The 23,851-nt window shown below is 44.8% G+C and overlaps 1 protein-coding gene and 4 non-coding genes across 5 annotated transcripts in view; 4 read left to right on the forward strand and 1 right to left on the reverse strand.

Annotated features, from left to right (window-relative positions):
* Positions 1–23,851, forward strand: part of efl1 (elongation factor like GTPase 1) — a 74,011-nt gene that overhangs the window by 33,846 nt on the left and 16,314 nt on the right. Inside the window, exons 15-16 of the mRNA XM_085469164.1 lie at positions 16,135–16,266; positions 17,935–18,082. Of these exons, the coding sequence (XP_085325290.1) occupies positions 16,135–16,266; positions 17,935–18,082 (280 nt within the window). The remainder of the gene's footprint in view (positions 1–16,134; positions 16,267–17,934; positions 18,083–23,851) is intronic.
* LOC146718073 (U6 spliceosomal RNA) lies at positions 10,563–10,669 on the forward strand. Its single transcript, XR_014921726.1, has one exon. It is a non-coding gene; the product is annotated as a U6 spliceosomal RNA (small nuclear RNA).
* LOC146718074 (U6 spliceosomal RNA) lies at positions 11,938–12,044 on the reverse strand. The gene has a single exon (XR_014921724.1). It is a non-coding gene; the product is annotated as a U6 spliceosomal RNA (small nuclear RNA).
* LOC146718075 (U6 spliceosomal RNA) lies at positions 12,857–12,963 on the forward strand. Its single transcript, XR_014921727.1, has one exon. It is a non-coding gene; the product is annotated as a U6 spliceosomal RNA (small nuclear RNA).
* Positions 14,356–14,462, forward strand: LOC146718076 (U6 spliceosomal RNA). The gene has a single exon (XR_014921732.1). It is a non-coding gene; the product is annotated as a U6 spliceosomal RNA (small nuclear RNA).

Raw genomic sequence — 23,851 nt, forward strand, 5'->3', positions numbered from 1 at the left:
ACGTCGTGCAGATTCCAGAGTAGAAACGACGATGTAATGACAGTAACGCTATTATCAGCTGAGTAGAACTGAGGAAACTTCTCAGATGAGAGGTGAAAGGTCATGTCAAAAGGAGTCCCTCCCATGCTTTGTTTGTGATCTCTCTTTGATGGATGCCCCTCCCTCATCCTGTTAAAAGGGGGTTCTTCCTCCCCACCTGTGAGCTGACCAATCCTTGAGGATTTGGACACAGCTGATGATTTACACTTGATGCATGCATTGGGGGCAATTTGGGACCCTGAGGGATTGACCCCCTGACCTTCCAGGTGGCACACAAACCCTTATGTGAGCCGTCACTATCATTTGACAGCTAACCCAGGTTTGGATGGCAGCATCAGCCGTAATCTCACGTGTCCACAGTCCACTCCTGGTGCTCGTGTAAATCGATACAATGCCAGGATTAACGTATGAAAAGAGATCTTATGTGAGCCGTGTTGAATTTAAGGATTAATCCTTCCATGTTTACGTGTAGGCCCGCGATCAAATGGCATGAAGAACTGAGGGAGCAAAGTAAGGTATTGAATTTCCTCCGTGTTCAAAGTGAAGCTGAACTTCAAAGTAAAAGTATTATGTTGAACTTTCTATGCAGCAGAAAACATGTTTGGTGACAGCTGGACAAAACTCGACTGCTGCTCAGTTAACTCAAGTTTTTATGATCATATTTACAGATCTGCAGTGAAGCTGGCAGCAGACGTTTTCTTTAATAGATTTATAACCAAAGCACCCTCGAATGCAACATGAGGAGTGGGCGGGGGGGCTTTATGTTTGTCTGTGTGTTCATGCGTCAGACCCCCAGCTTTTAAAAGCCAACGCTGACTGTGGTGTGAATGTGTGAACTGTTTTGTTCTTTGCCCAGGCATGTATCACACTCTGTTGACGTATGTCAGGCTTCCAGCCCCCTTACCATCACACACACACACACTCAGACGCACTAACGTTCAGTCGATCCCAGCTGAGTCATGACAAAGGTGTTTAGACGGTCACCGGGGAGCCTGTCAGAGTGGCGTCGTGAGGCCCACACAGACACCAGGTGAGCTGTGTCGCTGGGAGGTTGGAGAGTCAAGCATGGACTTTGTTTTTGTTCTGCAGCAGCTCCACACTTTGTAAAATGAATGATTTAATAGAAGGAAGAGTAGTAGTCCACTTTATATCAGAGCCAGTTTCTGTGAGTTCGTGTCTGATTTGGGCCGTACCAACTCCTGAGGGCAAAGCAGCTGCTAAATGTACTCAGCAGCTCATCTCTAAATGTGTGTGTCTGATGTTTGGTGTGGAGCAGGTGGTGCAAAGCGGGTACACCAGACCTTTTTGTTCCTCACTCTGCTGGGCCGTGCTGCCTGCAGCAGCCGGGAACAACCTCGTGAGAGGAGTGAGAGTGGACGGAAACATTACGAGTGCTTTCAAGTGGAGACGGCTTCCAACTCCCGTCCTGCACCTCCGGAGCAGGCGAAGAACAAAGCTCCTTCAAGGCTGCCACATGTGCACCTCTGGGATGCTTCCAGTCTTTCCCGGGAATACCTGATAACATGTAAACGAATCAATTTGCATGTTTCTGCGACACGGTTGCCTTCCAAGAGCCCGCCGTTAGGTCCCCGTGAGTTTTAACATCACATGATTCAGCTCTGCTTCTACAGTCTGCTGCCGGCGACGTTTACTTTGAGTAAACTAGCGAATGAATGCATGCGTGAGTCCACGGATCCACATGGATACTTGGATGCAGATTAGTGACTGTTTTTCACGAGAACGTCAGTTTGGTTTCTCTCTTGTGTTTCTGTGAGCGTGTGACCAGTTTAGTTAATCGGTCTACATCAGGATCAACTCCAGCAGGGAAACGTTCCTAAGTTGGGAAAAGCATCAGCTACTCGTAAAGGTTTTAAACAAATCTATCCACACTCAAAGGAATATTCATGGCAACATGCTGTCTTTAAGTAATCTGATAAAAAAGTAAAATAATCTTTTTTACGACCCCCTATCGAAGTCGAACGTTTTCCTTTCTTAGACGGTTTTTCATCTTTTTTCCATTTTAAAAATACATTTTTTAGCTCTATTAGAACAAAAACCTTGTTTTGCTCTCAGAAAATGGTTATAATGTATAAATATGCAGTGCAGCAGGGTTTCTTCCTCTCTGCTAATAATTGCATTGCAGCACCTCCCCAGCTGGAAATGATCCTGTATGAACAGAACTTTAGTGTCTTCCACAGCGCAGTGATTGTTTAATAGCTGCCACTGTCTGCCAGCACAAATACAGCTCAGCGCACGAGTTTCTGAGGACTCCTCAACATCCTCGCTCAAAGTTTTTTCACCGGAAGAAAGAAATGTCCCACAGTTACGTGTCAGATCCACAGCACACTCGTCCACGGGGCTAAATGTAGGCGTTCGGGGGGTTTATTAACCTGAAACCACCCGCAGGTGCCGTAATGAGCAACCTCGGCTTTCACTCGTGTCTCGGCTTTCGTGAGTGTGTGTGCATATGCTGGGGTGAAAGTGTGTGGGCTACATGACGGCTCCCCGGCGACTCTGTCTGGACATGTTTCCTCATGACTCACCCAGAACCTGCTTATTTTCACCAAACATGGGTTTTTGACGGCTGAACGAAGACCGGATATTTTCAGCTGACGATCCAACTGTGGTTAAACTGAAGTCGGTCGTTCAGTGCTAAGATAAAAAAAAATATTGCAGTAATACAAGAAAAATCATCATTAAAGTGCCTCATGATACCAGGACGCGTATTCATACGTTAGACACGTCTGTATCTGCAGTAGGGCATCGTCACGGATTTCTGTAATCATTCGATTTTGACTGTGACAGTCAGAAATATTCTAATTCTGATCATTTATTCGTACATATCCAAATATATTTTATCTCTGTATAAAAACAAAGCTGACCCTTCATCAGAGCTGTGAGCATCACAGCTGAAGCGTTTGTGTCAAAGTAACTGAGGCTAAAACAGAAACACATGAAGGAGATTTTCCTGGTCTGACTTTTTCCTACAGATAACCTTAAAAATATTCTGCAGTCGATCAAAAATGGAAGAAAACCATGAATCAGCTTCTGAACCTGATGTTGCTGAAGTTACAGAGGTTTGATTAGAGACTCAGCTAAGAGTTTTGAGTTTGGCATCATTTTAAAAAGCTTATATTTCTGCACTGAACAGCAGAAATGAGGCTTTCTTGTTGGAGGTGATTTCTGGAAAAAAAAAACAGCGGCCGATAAGCAAGCAAATAATGCAGAAAACAGATTTTTGATGGGAAACTGTTCTTGAAAAACAGTGAGAGAGAAAACAAAAACAGCCAAAGTAAGAAACACTGACGATGTTGAGCAAACGTGGTTTGGATCTTCTTTTGCTGCTCGTTCAGTCAGTTTTGGTCAGAGTGATGAAACTGCAGCATCTGAATCTGTGAGCTGTCGGCTTTCAGCCTGATGGCATGTCCGTGCCGGCGTGTCCGTGCGGGTGAACGATCCACGGTCTGTGTTCACGTCTTTCTGCTCTCATTTGAGTTTTAGCTGGTGGATGGTTGTTGAAATAGTTTTGTGAGCTTTAACCTGAGATTCTGTCGTTTCTGGCAACATTTCTATTTAAACTCTTTGTAGGATTTAATGAAGTGATGTCACGTTATTCAAGCTAAAATCGATTCTTTAGTGGACGATGTGAATAAAATGAGCGTTTGTGTTTTCACACTTTAAACACTGTGGGCTCTTTCAGATGCTTTATTTCAGGTAGGTGTGCCATAAAAAGTAAATCCAGGCCTACAAATGTCTTACAGTAAAATTCTGTTTTTATTTTGGATTTTTGGTTTGGTTTTTAACCTGTTGCCAGGGAGACCACAGACTAACGCCTTCCCACTCAACACAACGAAGCCTGCCACAGTGCCTCTAGAAGAAATTTGCCGTGGAACCATTCCTCTGCAGGATTTGTTTCCACGGGGACGAAATTTAACTTTAAATCTCAAAAATTTCAGCCTCAAGCGGAAGAGTTCACGTATCTCAGGGTTTTGTTCTTGAGGAGCGATCGACACACCGATCGATGCAGCCTCACATTTATAGTGTGAAGTTTGCAGTAATGATATTTGAGATTATTTAAAAAAATACTGTGAATGATGTTTCTTTGATGCTTGCAGCTTGTTGGCATCAGCCTTTGTAAGTGCTGCTGTCACTGATGACAGACTGCCTGATTCACAGAGTGGATGTATTAAAGCCAGCAGCAGCATTACGCTGCAATATTACTGACACAGCATAAATCAGATGTAAGCACAAACGTAGCCGGAGTTGTTTCTTTTTAAAGTAAAAGTATAAAATAACTGTTGAACATTTTAGTTGAAGTAACTGTAAGTTTCTTATGTAGCACTTTATGCAAGCTGCCTCATTCACACGCACTGCAGTGGCTCCATCAGAGAGCAGCTCGGGTCAGTATCTCACCCAAGGACGTTTAGCATATAGACTGGAGCAGCCAGGAATCGAACCACCAACCTTGTGGCTAACAGCTGGCCTGCTCTACCTGCTGAGCTACGGCGACTACCAGGAGTTTTAGCTTTTACCGTTATAAGAATGAAACTGTGAGATATTTTTCCCTGGGGATCTTTTGTGTTTTGGATCAAGCTTCTAAAAGCTTCCGCCGTGCATCGGTAATTTCCATCCCCCGTTTGATCTTCCACACGGTGAGCAGCCAGCGAGCGCGTCGTCGGTCTACGTTTGCTGCTCGCCTCTCCTCGTTTGGAGCCCGGCTGCACTCCGTGCTGTGTTTTTGCTCCAAGTGGTTAAACATGTTGTCGAAGTAGCTCCAGGTCCAAGGCCGACACGTGGTCTCTCAGACACGGCTGGGCCTGTTGTGGCGCACTGAGGAGTGTAAAAGCACGGTGTTTCTGCCACAGTGACATTTTTATATTCCATAAAACACCGCTATGATGTGACGCAGCCCTGGTGGTTGGTCAGTTGTGGCGAGGTTCTGGAGGCGAGTCTGTGGATTTGCTGGTCGAGCTTGGTTCCTCTCCTGTGGCTGTGATCTGTGGGTTGTGACTGAAGGAACAAAGACAACAGCTGGCAGCAGTGAGCTTCCTCCGAAGGGCGCCTGAGCTCACCGCATAGTTTATGGTCATCTCATTCGTTGACATCACTGCAGCCTTGTCAGCGTTCATACTGGTGCTCGAAGGCACGCTGGAGTCACCGCGGTGTTCCCCTCAACGCCAGCCTCGCCGCTCAGAAAACAACATCACATCAGCATAGAAGTATGTTGGAGTATGAAAACGTCGCATCTTCTCAAGCTGCTCCAGCATCTCGGAGAATCTCTGACCTCCTGAGATTTCACGAAATGACAGTAAAAAGTGACTTTGGAGCGCCTCGGCGCCCCCTGGGAGGAGCTGGAGGTGGTGGCTGAGGACGGGGAGGTCTTATTCTCTCTGCTGAAAATTAACATTTACCAAAATTTACATTTTGCATCTAATAATTTATAATTCTTCTCCATAAAACTCTTATTTAGTTGTAAATGATATGTGGTAAAGTGAAAAGGTGACTCATTTGATAAATACACCTGTCATGTCGGGAATCCAGATCATCGAGACGTGCTTTTCAGCTTTAGCGCCAGCAGTGTAATACAATAAAGTGTGTTATTTGGCCAGTGGTGCTGCTCCCCCTCGACAGCACACACACACACACACACGCACACACGCACACACACACACACACACACACACACACACACACACAGCTCTCTGAAGCTTGAGTGGGACTTTCCAGTGTGAGGGAAATTCCATAGGATGTTAAGAGGGAGCAGATTTCCAAGCTCTGGCCTTGTACTTAATAAAACACAATCCACACTGAACATTTAACAATTTCCAGCCCCACATCATATTTATTGCTTTTCAATCTGCCATTTTTCCACCGCTCCAGCACTTCTCTCTGTTTTTTCTGAGGTGACAAAAACTAGGACGTAACTCGTGCCATAAGTTTGGCTCTGTGGAGCTCCCTTACAGTGAACTTCCTCTCCTACAGCCGTGTACGAGCCATACAGCATGTCCTGCTTCCTCATCTGATCCCGAAACGCTTCATTATTAATAAGAATATCAAATACACTCAGTGTAAAACAATCTGATGTGTCTTTCAAACATACCTTTAGTCGTCTCGACTGTTGAACTGCTATTTGACGTTTTTTCTTTCCTCAGTGACCAGAAATAAACGCATCAGAAAAGCTCTTCCAACGTCACTTCCTGCAAACCTTTTCGGACTCTCAGCGGTGACCTTAAGACTGAACTCATCCTGAGTATCGTGACAAATGTTTAACCTCTTTAACTGAAAGTGAAACCTCCATCAGGTCAACCCATGTAAGGCTCAGGTTTGGGTTTCTAGGCCTTTTTTAATGAAATTTCCACGTTTGGACCACCGAATTGGAAAAGCTCCTAACAGAAAAGCTGTGGTGCCAAAGCTTTGGGATTACATTTAAAGGGTAATTCTAGTTTCTGGAGGTTTGTCTGTCAGCCTGTGGCTAAAACAAAACCCAATCTTAACACTAGAGGAGTCCCCAATGACCTGGCGGATGTTCAGAGGTTAATCACCGGGGAAGTCTGAAGTAATAGAAAGGAAGACTTCCTACATTCATCATTTGTCCAGCAAAAAATCCATAAAGTATTTTTAATGAGAAGTTAACAGCTGATTTGCTAGACTACTGCTGTGTCACCCTTTGAAGCCATAATTTCCGTTTTCCTTAAATGCATCGAATGAATTAATCCATAATTTTCTTCCACTTATCCAAAGCCAGGCCGCAGTTCCAGCAGGCTCAGCAGGTTATTCCAGACCTGCTTTAAAAGCGCAGCGTTTTCCAGGTCTTCCTGGGGGATCCTGAGGCGCTCCAACCCAGATGAGATATATAATCTCCCTCTTTCCCAGGGTCCCCTCACAGTTGGGTGTAGGGATGGGTACCGGTATCCGGTCCCATGATGGCACCAGTTCTGACATAAACGGTAGTAACCAGACAGAAAAGCAGCGCACATTTCGGTGCTTTATTTCGGTGCTTTTTTTTTCCTGAGCTGTGATACACTTCTAGCCAATCATTTTACGTTTCCGAGGATGGTAGGCGGGCCCAGGTGCGTACGTTCTTTTAGAGCAGAGCTACAGATTAAAAATGCCCAAGGCGAAGCGGTCAAAGTCTGGCTGTACTTCACAGCAAAAGATGCAAACTCAGCAGCAACAAGTGCTTTAAGCTGATACTGTGATACTGTCAAAGGAGGTAACACCAAGAATCTGATGAAACACCTGGCGACGCATAGCGTTTTTTTAAAAGCCGAGAAATGCGCCGTATTTGATAGCTTACTGCGAGACCTCACACCGAGCACATCTACTGCGGGTGTGGTGCCTGTTATCGGACCGGGAGTTAGCAACATCCCCCAAAAACCTGAAGAACAGAGTCCTGGCCCCTAGCCCTGCCAGTGTAGCAGGAATGATGAGGATGATGATGCAGCAGCAGCCGTTCTTCTCTGCGTGAGTAGCTTAATGTTGTTCGTGTGTAATTTACGTTGAGTAGGCTAACCACGTTATTACATTAATGCATGTAAGGTGAACTAGCAAACATCATCATAGCTACATGCAGCTGTCTTCTTGTTTGATGGCAGGTACTCCCTTCACCCTGGCCAAAAAGGCTAAAATGACCAAAGAAAAAGTGGAAAACAGTTAAACATGAGAGGTTTTTGGACAAAGTTTGTGGTTTTTCCATTGTTTAAGCACTGCTTCCAGCCAAGAGTGATACCATATATGCCCCATAGCTGCAGAAAAGGCTAACATTGTTATCTTTTTACAAAAAAACAGCTGAACATGAGAGGTTTTTGGACCAATTTTGTGTTCTCCATTCTTTAAGCACCGTTTAAGCACCGGCACCGTTTCAAAAGTACCGGTTTGGCACCGGTATCGGATAAAACCTAAACGATACCCATCCCTAGTTGGGTGTTCCTGGAAGACCTCCAAAGGGAGGTGTCCTGATCCGATGCCTGAACAACCTCAGCTGAACTCGTGACCTATCTCTAACTGTGCTCAGTTATTGCAGGAAGTCATAAAGTCTTAGTTTGAGGTTTGATTTAGTTTATTTTCCAACACTGAACAACGTTTAGCACCAATGTGAGAAGCGCTCTTTAAACTGGTGCACAGCAACACATCTGCCAAGTCTATCCGATGAAATGAAAGACGCACGTCGCTTACAGCTGCTCAAAGCATCCTGTGCATGAGCTGAACCCTCGTTATGAAAGGAAGAGATCTTATTTCTGATTCAGGATCACCAAAGGTTTTTGCTGTCTCTGTCTTTCCTCATACATGCTCTTGATTTTCATTACATCACCTCTACCTCACTCACTGCAGTGTGGTGGGAGAGGATGAGGAAAAAATGCCATCTTTATATAACCAGAGTTGCAGCCAACTGTACTTGTGGTTGGAGGAAATGTCTTTAGGCTTGAATCATCCTGAGCTCTGCAGCCGGACGTATCCGGGCCTAGTCCCCGGGGGGCGGGGGTTGCGTTCTGGCAGCGCAGTCTCTCCTCAGGTTTGGTCAGGAACGGCTGCTGATCACTACAAATTCTTCAACTCGATCCAAGGCCATCAAAAATATTCTAAAGGGCTTCAGTATGTTGAATGAAGAGGTCGAAAGATCTCTACGTTCAGCCTAGAGCAGGACGTCATCTCCTGGTTTTCCCTTTATCTCGCCCTCCTGTTATCGTTCCATATGTACGAGCTGCAGGGGCTCTACATGGTCATTCAGAAATATCATCTGGTCTGGTGAAACCCACAGAAACCACAGTCTTCATCATTTCTAACCTCGCTGTTGCACACGGAATAAAAAACCCACTGCAGCGTGCCGTGGTGCAAAGCTACGGGACTGGGTGGGACTTTTTCCCAGCACAGGTACAGGTGTGAACGTTTTCAGGGCTTCCTGTATTGTTTATGCACGGAGGAAGATGCGATTGCAAAAATCAGAAAAATATGCTGCCTGCAACATTTTCCAGTAAACACTTCCCCATCCTAAAGAGCAGCAAAGAAGTCCAAATAATCCCTCAGTTCGTCCCGGTTGAATTGGACCTTTTCATACGTGCAGCCTTGAACTCCTGTGATGGAGGATCTGACATCTAAATGCCTTTGACCTGTTAGCTTTCTGCTACAAGGCCTGTGTTGGTCCCCGTGTGAGAATAGCTCGTGTCAGTTTATCTTCAGCTGCCCGCTGCTGTGATTTGCTGCTATATAAATAAAACTGCTGCTGACCCCAGGCTTCATTTGACTGGTCCTAACTGGCTGTCCCTCCCTGAGTTTGCCTGTTTCTTCCTGTTGAAAGGGAGTTTTTTGTTCCCACTGTCACCAAGTGCCTGCTCACAGAGGGCCGTCTGATTGTTGGGGTCTTATCTGTATGACTTTATAATACAAAGCACCTGACTGTTGTTGAGATTTGATGCTGTAGAAACTGAATTGAAGTGAACTGATGATGATGATAATGGAAGGAGAGCCTCAGTGCATGCAGCGCTCACCTCCTTTTCCTCTCTTTCATTTTTAACATTCAGTAACTGCATGAAGTTTGTTAAGTTGGTGAATAGTTGTGTTCAATGATTGAGATTGCAGTTATGGACCAGAGTAATTGCGGTGACTGTAATCGAGCAGGCCTGTTTTCCAGCAGTGACGACGCACCAGGAGCTGCGTGAGGAATGAAAACCTCGGACGCTGTGCAGAGGTGCGCCGCTGCCCGTGCATTTCAACTCTGATGAAAGTCTCTGTGTTTGCTGCTCTGCTGCTGCGTTGAGTGTCTGCAACAGCGCTTGTTGGCTTATCTGGTCCTTTTAGTTCTTTCTTTTTTTCATCTTTTATTGTTCTTTGTTGGTTTTGAAGGCCTCCGGGGATCAAGTCACCTTAAAGTAATTATAGTGTCGAGTTACACGAGAGGCAGCCAGCGGTGTCCTGCAGTCAGCCAGCTCTTAGCCTTGTGTCTGGGTGTACACCCTCTGTACACAAAGCCACATATTTTTCTTCAAAACTGAGACGAGTGTGAGAAAATGACCCCGGGCTGTCGTTTTACCTATTAAAACAGTTTGGGAACTGAACTTTAAAGACGGTTGTTTGTATCTACGTCTAAATCTTGTTAGGATGCCATTCTTTACCAAGATCGGTAGTTTTAGTGTGAATCATAGACAAACAGGCCGATCACCCTCAGGCTGTGCAGGAGAATTAAGTCATTCCAGGACTGGTGCCAGCTGCAAACAGGGCTCGCTTTATTCTGGATTATTCTGGCATGAACTTCATAGCAAGATCATCAGAACTGCTCTGTCAGTTTGGGGCACAAGCTCCGCCCCTTTTTGACTAAAAGGAAATGTTGGCATTAAAACTAATTTCATAAGAATTGAAGAGCTAGTTTATGCTCACAGTTCAAATGTTGACGTCAACGAGACAAAAACGGGTCCTTTCCTGACTCTCGGTCGACTCGTTGGTCCGTCTGCAGCCGTCGAGTCTGCACCGTGTTACCGAGGCCGTCCTGCAGCAGGGCAGTAAATGGCAGGCTGTGCTGCAGGCTGGATGTGCTCGCTCAGGCAGCACATACGATAAATTGGAATCGATACAGAGAAGATTAGCATGGCCCCTGCGCAAGGATGACACGCAAAATCGTGAAGCGGTTCCACATTTTGATGAATGCTCACTTTCCTCAGGTTACGGTTACAGTATCTGTTGTTTCTGTATTTTTTACTGATTCTGTACAGAGATGAACTTGTTTAAATATTTTTGGGAAACATTCATTTGGTTCAAACTAAAGTTGTGCAGTTCTTCAAAGCGCTGCACAAAGTTGTGAATCTGCTGCAGCCGATTCAGCCATTGGATGATTAGAGCTCAGATCCTCACAGCAGTCGGGTTAGGATGGGGAGTCTGGCTCCGCCCTCTTTTGTTGAAGCTAAACTCTGACCTCAAAGTTTTGAGTCATTTCATTATAATTTATCAGAATTTTCTTGTCAGTGACAGAAACATAACCCAAAATCACGGCCTTCTTTCTTCTGAATACCAGAGACGACAGCTCCGCACCGTGACCAGGTGGCTGCTCTGCCATGTTAGCATGTCAGTGTGTCTGTGACGGAGGCTAGCCCGGGTTAGCATTAGCAGAGTTGACAGAGGCTGCAGACGAAGCTCAGCTCAGCGCAGCGCAGCGCAGTGAGGACTCCTCTGTGTTAGCTCTGCCAGTAAAATCTGAACTCCATGTCAGCAGTAACGAGTATCACAACAGCACTTATGAACTCTGCGAAGCGTGACTCTACTTCAGGCGGATTCATGCAAATATCAATAGTACTGATATCTGATCCATACTAGTTTGATAGACGAGCTTTAAAAACAGGTTTTTATGTTATATAAGGAATTATTCTGCAAAGCAACAATCAGCTGTTTAGTGGTTATTAAAGTTCAGAATCTGCAAATCGGTGATGATTTATTAAATGAATGACGGCACACTGTTCTCGCCCACATAAGCCATCTTTATAGGTTAAACCATCAGTATCAGCAATGCTGGGCCTGAATTACTTTGTTACCATAGTTTGCAGGACTGCACACACCTGCCAAGCCCACTCACAGGGGAAAAACAGTGTTTTGTGGGTCATGTGACTCTTCCACACAAAATGATCCCTATGAGCGCTGCCTGGAGAGAGATGTTCAGAGACGATGATGATGATGAGAACTTTAAAATGCATGAAGAACATAAAAATAAAGCAGCAAAGATTTTTACAAATCAGATAAAAATAAGATAACAGATGAAAAAAAGTCATCGACTGTTTCAACAAACTCAGACGTTTTAAGAATGAAGTATTTTATACTGGAATATTTCTTTCTTTCACCTCTTCTCTTTCTGTTATAGGAGTTTAATATTTTTTAAGCAGAATGTTGCATTTTGTAACTCTAACCTGACGAAAGATCAAAATGTGGAACCACTTCACGATTTTGCGTGTCATCCTTGCGCAGGGGCCATGCTAATCTTCTCTGTATCGATTCCAATTTATCGTATGTGCTGCCTGAGCGAGCACATCCAGCCTGCAGCACAGCCTGCCATTTACTGCCCTGCTGCAGGACGGCCTCGGTGACACGGTGCAGACTCGACGGCTGCAGACGGACCAACGAGTCGACTAAAAGTCAGGAAAGGACCCGTTTTTGTCTCGTTGACGCCAACATTTGAACTGTGAGCATAAACTAGCTCTTGAATTCTTATGAACTTAGTAACAATTAAAGGGGGCGGAGCTTAAGGCCTCTTCAGGACCGGAGGCTTATCACCTCCTCAGTTATTTCAGCTACTAAAGCTGATTTCTTTCAGAGTTAAAGCTGTAAATCTATCAGGTTCTTCATCTGACTGCTCTTCATCAAGTTTCATAAGGATGAGTTTGGTAGTTTTTCTGGAAATGCTAACAGAACAGCAGATCACCTGCCTCCACCTCAGTGTAGCCTCTTATTGGAGTCAATAAGGATGGATCCCAGCAGCGAGGAGGATTCACAGTTTCTTGATTTAGCATCAACAACTTCACATCAGGCCTCATTCACAGTGTACATACACAAATCTGTGTGTAAACTGTGTGTACAAACATTTCACGCACAAATCAGTGGTTCACTTAGGCTCCGCCCCTTTTTAGTTAAAAGGAAATGTTGGCATTAAAACTAATTTCATAAGAATTGAAGAGCTAGTTTATGCTCACAGTTCAAATGTTGACGTCAACGAGACAAAAACGGGTCCTTTCCTGACTTTTAGTCGACTCGTTGGTCCGTCTGCAGCCGTCGAGTCTGCACCGTGTTACCGAGGCCGTCCTGCAGCAGGGCAGTAAATGGCAGGCTGTGCTGCAGGCTGGATGTGCTCGCTCAGGCAGCACATACGATAAATTGGAATCGATACAGAGAAGATTAGCATGGCCCCTGCGCAAGGATGACACGCAAAATCGTGAAGCGGTTCCACATTTTGATGAACGCTCTCTTTCCTCAGGTTAGGGTTACAGATATCTGAGAGACGCTTTGATTTTGTTTGATTTTCGCCTTTCAGGTCGAGTCGGGTTTCAGGCTAACAAACCAAATGTATGAAGACTTCCTGCTGGATCTTGCATGGACCACGCGTCAGTATTTTCATAAAATGCTCGTGCTGGACGTTGTCGCCTACAGTCTAGTTTCTGTCCCGGCGGACGTCTGAGAGTATGCATGTTTTTTTTACTGCATAGACTTCTCATCTCAGGTTGGCTCTGCTTTATTTTATATTCTATTACTCTTTTTTTATTTGAAACTTTAACGTGTAGGTGGGTGCTGGTTTAGCTCAGTTGGATGAGCAGACGACCCTATGCTGCGTGGCGGAGAGCTGCCGGTTCAAATCTGACCTGTGGCCCTTTGCCACGTGCCCACTACCTTTTCCTGTCAGTTTTCACTGTTTCTGTCTAAAAAGGCCGAAAAATATATATTTAAAAGAACCAACTTTAGTGTATAGGTGATTCTTTGTGTTAACTCGAGCCACAGTTAATAATAATAATAATAGATACTTTATTGATCCCCATGGGGAAATTACTTGTTTTTTCTCTGCATTTGACCCATTCACTCAGTGAAGCAGTGGGCAGCCCACTAAGCAGGCGCCCGGGGAGCAGTGTGTAGGGACGGTACCTTGCTCAGGGGTACCTCAGGGTAGCCGTTAAGTGGATTCGAACCGCCGACCTTCCGATCATGGGGCGACCACTTTACCTACTGAGCTGTCCCTGCCCCTAGTCTGGGGGACAGCAATATTCACAACCTCCGTTATTTGAGCCTGGCTTTCTTTTTGTCTTCCTTGTTCCCGGTCATCACCATGGTGGGAACCATTTGGAAAGCTGCGTCTTTTTTGGCCTCCTCCTCTTTTCTCTTTCAGTTTCTGCACTCAGACTTTCTGACGTCAGTGGGGCAGGATTCTCTCTTACATCACTATCATCCCTTTGTCTGCTTCACCTGGAGACAAATATCCTAATATGGGAACTGTGTGCAGGTCATATTCAGACTGTGTGCAGATAACAATAATTCAGATTCTGGGATCATCAGAACTGCTCTGTCAGGGAGGGAAGGGTTAAGTCTGGGGCACAAGTTCAGGCTTCATCCTGAAGAGGAGTTAGGCTCCGCCCCTTTTTAGTTAAAAGGAAATGTTGGCATTAAAACTAATTTCATAAGAATTGAAGAGCTAGTTTATGCTCACAGTTCAAATGTTGACGTCAACGAGACAAAAACGGGTCCTTTCCTGACTTTTAGTCGACTCGTTGGTCCGTCTGCAGCCGTCGAGTCTGCACCGTGTTACCGAGGCCGTCCTGCAGCAGGGCAGTAAATGGCAGGCTGTGCTGCAGGCTGGATGTGCTCGCTCAGGCAGCACATACGATAAATTGGAATCGATACAGAGAAGATTAGCATGGCCCCTGCGCAAGGATGACACGCAAAATCGTGAAGCGGTTCCACATTTTGATGAACGCTCTCTTTCCTCAGGTTAGGGGTTTAAAATGCGACATTCCGCATAAAAAGTATTAAACTACTATAACAGAAAGAGGAGAGGTAAAAAAGAAATATTCCTGTAATGGCAACAATTAAAAAGGGGCGGAGCCAGCTTTCAAACTGGAGACTAAACTTAGGCATCGACTTCTGTAGCTGATCCCAGAGCAGCTGTGTGGATCTGACACTTGTTGTATGTGTGTCTGTTTGTGTCTGTCGGTCTGTCACTCAGTGTCACAGCTGCATTATGTATTCATGATGATGTCACGTTTGGTTTGTCCGACAGTGTAAATTCTCGTGTGTGTGATAAACAGTAAACATGCGAATGTTACAAAGTAACAAAGTAAACTTGGGTTTGTTTAAGCTTTTGTCTGTAATAGAATTTTAAGCTGCCGATCCAGTGACAGAGCAACATAACCCGACGGCACTCGTGTCTCCAAACACGTCCAGGAAGTTCACTTTCTGTTCCAAAGCAGATGTGCTCGTTTTTTACCAAACATCAGCCTGAAGGGAAGCCACAACTCAGCACGGTGTGTTTGTCTTTCTTTTGTCAGTTTGCAGCTTGTATTTTGTGTTGGGCTCAACTGATAGTCCAGAATGTGCTCAGTTAAAGTGTGTAATCGACTACTCAAAGCCTGTTTCACACACTCATTCACATGCATAGAGGGTAACGCAGGCTTAAAGAAACTTGGACGTGGATCGGCCCACCCACCCTCTGATTGGTAGACGACTCTGATTCTCACTTCCTGTTTTACTTTGGCGATCACTCTCTTTGTGCGTCTCTGGTTTTGCTTCGTTTGTGCTCTGATCATTATGTCACCTGTGTTTAATTAGCTTCAGCTCTGTGTTTAAAGTCCTCTCATGCTTTCCTTCGTCCTGTTTGTGTTTTCCTGGAATCTCGTTTTGTTTGTTGGAGTTTGTGGTTTCCTGCTTTTTTTTCCCCTCCAGCTTAATTAAAGCTCAGTTTTTGTTACCAGGCTTGGATCCAGTGTTCTGCATTTTTAATAAACAAAACAACTCGTTCCTCCAATTTCTGCTGATTCGGGTAAAATTAGATTGAAACGCTGATACTCCAGCGCTCTGCTTTACAGCGTGAAAAAACCCTGCACTGAAAATCAGCAAGTGTTACCCTCCTGACCTCTCAGCATCAGCTGTTTCTTTGTTTTTTTAAATAAAGTTGTGCACATTTTTGGTCACATGACTGTTGAAAGTTAACCCAAAACACACGTTTTAAAATGTTGCTCCAGTGAATTATGGGAACAGCTCAAGATCCCGGGTACAGAGCTCGCTCCTGTCACGGACATTAAATATTATATATGCAGGTGCTTGAGTTGATCCTGCCGAGCAGGTGTGGAGTCACTTTATAAGCACGGCTGTTCTGTGATGGTCACGTTTGTTACACACAGTCAAACTTTTGTTACTTAAAATGCAAGAAGCAGGACGTGTGTGTATTTATTATTATTGATCCACTTTCTTCCTGTTCTAAACAATATTTCTTCTCTTCTGTGACTTTTTTAGCTTTGCTTCCTCTGCCCCTCAGTTATTTGGTGATCATGTGATTCTGGTGAATCGTGGGGGAATCTGTTTAAAGCAGCTGCATGTTTTATTTGGTGCGATGTCCTCACGTCTGATGTTTTTCACACTCAGGTATCGGAGGGCTCGAGGAGTTCGTCTTGAAGTCGGCCACGCTGTCCACCTCACCCGCCTGTCCTCCCTTTACCCCGCTCAACTTTGAGGCCACGCCCATTGTCAGGGTTGCCATAGAGCCCAAACATCCAAGTAGGTCTTCGAAGGCGCTCTCACATGTAGTTCATGAAACTAATCTGCTGCTTTGTTAAATTCAGTGAAACCGGAACGTTCACGGAGACCCGACACTGTCTCCTTTCATTTAGTTGGACACGCGTGTGAGTCTGTCTGTCTGCGTGTGCGTGTGTGTGTGTGTGTGTGTGTGTGTGTGCTTGTGTGTGTGTGTGTGTGTGTGTGTGTGAGTGAGAGTCCCACGCACTGAATTTTGGTATCAGCCAAAAACTCAGCACAGCTGAAGTCAGTCCAGCTGTGCTGATGTATTCAGACCACGAAGCTAAGTTTCACATCATGCTAATGACTCAAATACAGCCGACGGCGTGTTTTACAAACCAGAAATATATAATTCCCCAACAGCCAATGGGAGAGTTCAGTAACACTAACTGGCCCTCTCCTTATTTGTTCTCTGCATGGAGTCAAAGCGTCCGGCTCTGCGCCTCCGTCTGCCCTCAAATGGTGATGATGAGCTTGTGCTGTGTTTCCGATGATCGTGGCGTCAGAGAGAAACCGCCGTGTTAGAGAAACCGAGTCGATCGGCTGAAACATTTCAAACTCCTATCAGTTCACAGTTCTGAGCCCAAATCTGCACCTATTTGTGTATTTGTGTCAACTGTAAACGTAATCGCACCAAACCGAACAAATCTTTATTGAGAGGCTCCACACTGCTCCAAGTCACAGCGTGCACAGCTTCCTAAATGTCAGCTGACATCGATGGTGTGATGAATGAGAGTCACATGACTTGGACTGGAATCAGATTTAAGATGAAAATTTTACGGCTTTGAATTTAACTTTAATACGGACGACTCGAGATGTCACTCGTACTTCAGTTTCTTGACCAGAGACTGGGAATCAATGGACTGTTCATACAATACATCAAGCTGACAGCAGCCAATCACGCTGCACAGGCCGAAGGGAGGAGCATTTGCTAATATTCAGATATTAAAACACTGAAGTCAGCAGAGTCTTGCCAGTTTAAACTCTTTTCTCCTGCAGCAGATGATATCAGCTGTAAATAACGCTTTCGCAGGCACAGCCAGCAGCACTCACAGAGAACAGGAAACTACGACTTCACTTTGATAATGTTTGGTTGTCTGGCAGCACAAGCAGAGCTGTGAATGAGAGGCCGGTGACGTCTGCCCACATCAATCCACACAGAAAAACTCTTTATGTGGGTGCTGCCGGACTCAGGAAGTAAAAAGATTCATACGAAAAGCCGAGCTTCACCGCTGCTCTGGTCAAATTCAATTCAATGCAACTTTATTTACACAGCGCCAAATCACAACAACAGTTGCCTCAAGGCGCTTTATACTGTAAGGTAAAGACCCTACAGTAATACAGAGAAAAGCCCAACAATCATATGACCCCCTATGAGCAGCACTTTGGCGACAGTGGGAAGGAAAAACTCCCTTTTAACAGGAAGAAACCTCCGGCAGAACCAGGCTCAGGGAGGGGCGGGGCCATCTGCTGCGATTGGTTGGGGTGAGAGAAGGAAGACGGGATAAAGACATGCTGTGGAGCAGAGACAGAGGTTAACACCAGTTAGGTCCAGTCAGGTTTGAGAGTGTGTTCCTCGTTGTGTAGACGTTCCGACCGCTCACACAGCCGAATCGATGATTGTGTTTCCACCTCGTTTGTTTGTGACAGGCGAGATGCCAAAGCTGGTGCGCGGGATGCGCTTGTTGAACCAGGCCGACCCCTGTGCCGAGGTTCTGATCCAGGAAACCGGAGAACACGTTCTGGTCACTGCTGGCGAGGTTCATCTGCAGCGCTGCCTGGACGACCTGAGAGAGCGGTCAGTGTGCGTGCGTGCATGTGTGTCTGCCTGTATGCTGATGTTAGGCATGTAAAGTGTTCATGTTCACTCGTGAACACTTGTTAAAGAAACCTGCTCTGCTTTGGCTCACTTCCTGTCCCTGCGCTGAATGTTCATGTATGAACATAGTAACAGGTCAGTGTGTGCAGCAACCTCTGTGAGCTTCAGAATGCTCTAAATACTCAGTTTATTCCATGTTTTCCTACATTTGGCTCCATATGATGTCACAGAGGGGGATATCTTTATATGGTCATCTCATACAACAGTCACCCAATCAGCCAATCAGTGATACCGTGGGTTCATTATTATTGTCTTTCTGCATGCTGCCTTTGACTGACATGATTAAGTCATTGAGGATATTTCTAATCATTTCTGTGCTGATGACATTCACTTGTGTGTCTTTTGGCTTCCATACAGTCATTTTGTTTTAAACTCAGAGTAACTGAGCTCATCCTTTAACAACATCAAATGTCTACATCAGTGATTTCTAGTGTTTCTAATGCTGGCATAATAATTACAGTTCGTCTCTGGGCTTCGACTCCCATGAAAAATCTGTTTTACGTTCCATTTAAGGAACATTTAGGAAAAGTCTCATCAGAGAAAACATTTTCATGCATCTGTGTCATCGTGCTTAGATTACTATAATACCCAGTTAACTTAATTATTATGTCTAAGAATCAAAGGATGGTGCAGGTAGTGAGCAGAATAGGTCAACTTGAAGCTTTATCCAAGAGGTCACTCTGACTATAATTTATTTATCTGAGCATAAAGACAAAAAGGGAAACCAGCTCTGCTCAGGTTAACAAGGCTGGGTGCACTAATCCAGTTCCTGTGGTTCTTTGAAGCCTTGGAATAATCAGACCATCCAAACTGTTCACGCAGATTATTCTGCATGTATGTGGTCGCTGATTTATATGCACAGTAAAAAATCTGCTCAGCATCCGTGTGATTGGAGAAATTCTCCAATATGGCTGCTAACCAATCAGATTACGTTCTGATAATATCCAGAGAGCGAGGTGGCTGAAGGAGCAGTGAGTGATGGGCGAGTAGTCGCCACGATCATCATTTTTATCATAATTTAATCTAAATTCATTTAGTTTTGTTCCAATAAATCTTGTGAGATTAGCACAGAGTGGGTGTGAACTTGATTCAGAGTTGTTGGTGAGAGTCGCTGCGCACGGTTTACAAAGCGTGACGTGTGCTCTTCTCGTCTCCATGACAAACACGGGAGCTTCCTCCCTCACACCCTGATCGTCAGTGAAAGATCAAGAACAAGGAGCTTACGTCTGATTGGATCCCCCCCAAACTGGTCCCGCCTCTCTATACAACTTAATTAATTCTGATTGGATCTCGTCGCCCCGGAACATTGTCGTCTCGTTTTTATTCATCGACAAAAGTGCTGAAACATTTCATCACAGGTTTTGTGTATTCGGGGTTTGTTTGTTTGTTTGTTCAGAAAAAAAGAAAATGATCAGTCAACAAACGAAAGCTATGGTGAGACGTGGGCGGAGTTTCTGATGATAGGTCAGCATGTGTGCAGCAACCTCTGAGAAAGGCTTCAGGATGTGACGTCTAAAGCCAGCAGGGGGCGTGGTGGCTGTGTCCGTCTTATTTTAGTTGATTATTGCGGCGTCTTCTGTCTCCATGATCGACAATAACCTCCACCTAGACTGTGAGCCAAGAAATGATCACCATGAAGTAAAGTCCCACTTTTCAGAAAGTCTGACTTGGACTGCGTTGGTATTAATAACCGTGCTCCTCACGTGGCGTCTGCTGTCCCAGTATTCAATTTTTATATTTCTCCATATCTGACTTTTTCTGTCTCGGTCATATCGATCGTCTGCGTTTGTGTGCTCAACCTGCTCGCGTCTGCTGTTGCGTAGTGCAGGTTGAGCACAGTGTGTGTTCGTATACTGAGCGACTCACATCTGAGGCACAGAGCTGATCTGTTTCCAATTCCAGCCCATCATTATCTGGCTATCATTACGTATTGACTGCTGCTCCTGTCCGTCTGGACGCTGCCAGCCTCCTCAGAAGAACAGTGCGAGCTCATTGACCGGCACATAGATTATTTTCACAGGGGAAATTTGGTGTCGCTGCTGCGGCCTCACAAAATCACCCGAGAATGAGTTTAGAGATGGCGTTTCCAGAAAACCTGAACACAAGACCCGCCTGTAACATTAAACCACGGCTGTGTGGCAGGTAGTAAACACACTGGAGCCAGTTACAAGTTTAAAAAGGTGCTTTTTTCTGTGGGCAGCAACACGACCTCATTTTAACCCAAGAGTGCAAACACAAACAGAAATAATCCATCCACCGATTCCTGAACCCGGCAGGCCAGTGCCAAACTCTTCTACTTCTATTGTTTCATGGTGTCGCAAAATAAACAGTTTACAACAATATCTTTCATGGCTTGATGGTCAGTGTAGAGGCTACATTAATTTCTTAAAGTTCAATAAAGCTGAAGATCCTGTTGAGGTTTTTCAAAATAAACTGAAATGATGACAAACAGAAGGACCAGTCCAAACAAATCGAGGACCTTATTCCTAAACGAGGGGCTGCCTCTGTAGCACGGACATGGGTTGGTTATGAAACATCTGACACTGCAAATTACGCAGGAAACCGGCCCCCACCAAACCTCTGCTACCACCAACGGAAGAATCACGTGACAGTAAGGAGAGAGTTTACGGCTGAGAAGCAAAGAAGAGCCGTCAGGTGCTCCAAATAAACCTCCCACTCAAACATTAGAACGGGCGTTTCCCCGCAGCACGCCGTGTAATAAATACCCACAAAGAAAATGGCAACCATCCCAACTTATGTCTAAAAATATGTAGTTCAATCCATCGGTCAAAACACTCGACTCCAGGCACACGACGCCCAGCTGAAAACACTTCACACAAGTCGAGCTGCCCGAGATTCACAGAATTCACCGAAAATGTAAATTTTTGTGGTTTATATCGTTATAAATGTCATATGAGATTTTGGTCATATCGCACAGCCCTATCAGTTGGGGTCTGATCCGGGATCAGAGAGGACAGCAGAGATGTCACAGTGAAAACCTGCAGTGTGCAGGTGTGACTGCAACAGGCCGCACTTATTCCCCTCAGAGACTCGTGACCTCCTTTCAAACATCTTCTGCATGTCAGTGTTATAAAACCACACGAGCTGAGACTGAAGGAGTCACCTGGATGATGATGAAGCGTTTCTCCCACTGAAAATGTCCAGATGAAAAGAATCGACGTTTGGCATCTACGTACCTGGATGACTGAGCATCGAGACATTAAAACAGCCTGGATTTGCCACGTCTGTGTGATCAACAAAGAAGTGTGTCCTGTTTTTGTGTAACTTTGATGACTGTGCCGTGAAGCAGGATCATTTTAGGTACCCAGTATCCTCACCCGTAGATTTCCTGTACATCGTCTAATCGGCTTTTTGTACATCGCTGAGATTGTACGACGGGATGCTGTTTGCAGTGTGTAAAGCGTGTTTTCATCGGTTTATTTTTACTCAGTTTTTATCCGTAAGAACAGTTGCTCTGTGTTCATTAATCTCGGTTTTTGTCATGTCAGCGGGGAACAGAAATCCATCAGTTAGAGAGAACTGCCGCTCTCCGCGCACGGCTGCTCAAATGATAACACAACATCTTCGATATTTAGCAGTGTGTAATTTTGCGTTTGAAGTCGTCTGTTTATTCCAGACATGAATTGCAAGTCACTGAAAGCTGTTGCATGGATGCTGTCCATGACAGGCTGAGCAGGTCAGGTGGAAGCTTTTAAGGTCTAAACAGGAGAAACTAGATGAACAGTGTCCCTTTATTTCACAGTAATTAGTAAAATTACACACTATTTGTGCTTCCTGACCATTTAAACATTTATATTTCAGAAAAAGTGAATTATAAAGTAGCCAATGAATGAGTAGGTTTATTTGTCATTAGATCAGAATGATTTCCTGCACAGCTGTAACGATGCAGATGCCGTTAAAGCCAGTATCTGCAGCAATCTAAAGCATCGCATTTACACTCAGTGCATTTATCAAGACACATCACATCTTTTCTTCTGAGAGTTTTAACCTTGTTAAACCAGAATTCACAGGCAGCACGACGTGCTCTTTCCTGTGATGCCATTATCTCCGATGTTCAGCTTTTTCCATTAAGGCTCAACATCCATAAATCCATTTAGGATGCATAAAAATAGCTCTTTATAACTTTGTGCCTCGCTATCATCAGTTCTCATTATCAGTTTTCCTTCCGTGTCGGATTTAATCCGGTGACAGATGTCTGCACATCCGTGGTAAAACCAAACTGTTAATTCAGTCTGTTCTGTTATCATGCGGCTTTGCTAAAATACAAATGTACACCCCAACGTTAAAATAGCCTGGCCAGGTTCCCCTCGTGCTGTCACAACACCTCGGATCCATCGAGGCGGGGACTCCTCGGATCGCTGAAGGTGTCCCGTGGTGTCGCTCGCCTTCGCTTTAGCAGCAGATCCTTTAGAGCAGGGGTGGGGAACTCCAGGCCGCAGCTTTTAGATGTGTCCTTGATCCATCACAGCTGATTTAAATGAGCTCCTCAACATGTCTTGAAGTTCTCCAGAGGCCTGGTAATGAGCTAATCATTGGATTCAGGTGTGTTGACCCAGAGTGAGATCTAAAACCTGCAGGACTCCGGCCCTCGAGGCCTGGAGTTGGACACCCGTCTCAAAGTATCAGACAGTAGATCTCAGTAGGTCCTTGGTTGCTCCGAGATCTGAGAAATTTGGGGGCCAAGTCAACAATAGAGACTCTGAAACTATTTCTGAGAAATGTTTGCACGGTGGCACAATGAACACGGCTGCTGTTATCAGTTAATGTGGCTCCTGCAGTCGTGGTTAAGCAGGTGTGTCAGAGTTACATGAATGCTGAATGAATCCCATCGAAGGCAAATTTGTCTTTACATGGTCAGGACAACATCAAGTTTCAGCTTGATGTTTCTGGGTGGCCGTTACAGTCCTGTGCAAAAGTTTTGAGCCAGCTGTTATTTCTCTGGATTTTGTTTGGAGGTTTATTGTGGGAATCACCTGTTTGGGGCAAAAATACTATTTTATGTCAGACTGTGTTATCTTTGGCATTTTTTATCGATCCAGTTAAAGAAATTGGAATCAGTGATGTGTTTTTGTGACAGCCTGCTAGTAATAAAGTGTTTTTAAAGTCTTGACTTTAAAAAGCTGAAAATGAGTCAATGTTCAAAGGAAACCTTAAAAGAGCTCCGGAAAGCTGGAAAATTGTTTCTCAAGACAAATTAAAAAACTCAAAGGAAGCAAAATATAAAGAAATGAGGGGCGGCTCAATACTTTTGCACAGTATTGTACATGTGCTTCATATGTAATTCCATTATTTTTAATCTTGTGCTCTCACGAGGACAGATTATAATTAAATGCCTGAATAACATTATCCATGTACAGGAAACAGTACCTGCTGTTACAGGTAAATCTGCACATTCGAAGTGTTTGGAGTGTTTATCTGCTCAGAGATTGGATCACTTGGGCAGCTATGGCAGTCAGCGAACCGCGAGAGAAAAGAAAATATTTGCTCTTCTTCCCTTTTCTGGGAGGCAGTGAGGAGGTAGAGTGTACAGCCTGATCCGGCGGGGAGGTGTGGCCCCCCTCCAGCTCTCCTGTCGTGTCCCTTTTGTCTTACTTTCACCGTTTCTATCCCTTTGAAGCTGTGAGGCTCCATAAATGTTAAAGAGGTAAGTATTATCTCTCAGTTGAA

The sequence above is a fragment of the Copadichromis virginalis genome, linkage group LG1 (assembly GCF_057382275.1).
Source record: "Copadichromis virginalis isolate Kocher_CV1m ecotype Utaka linkage group LG1, C_Virginalis_male_GT1.1, whole genome shotgun sequence".
In the NCBI taxonomy this organism is placed as follows: Eukaryota; Metazoa; Chordata; class Actinopteri; order Cichliformes; family Cichlidae; genus Copadichromis; species Copadichromis virginalis.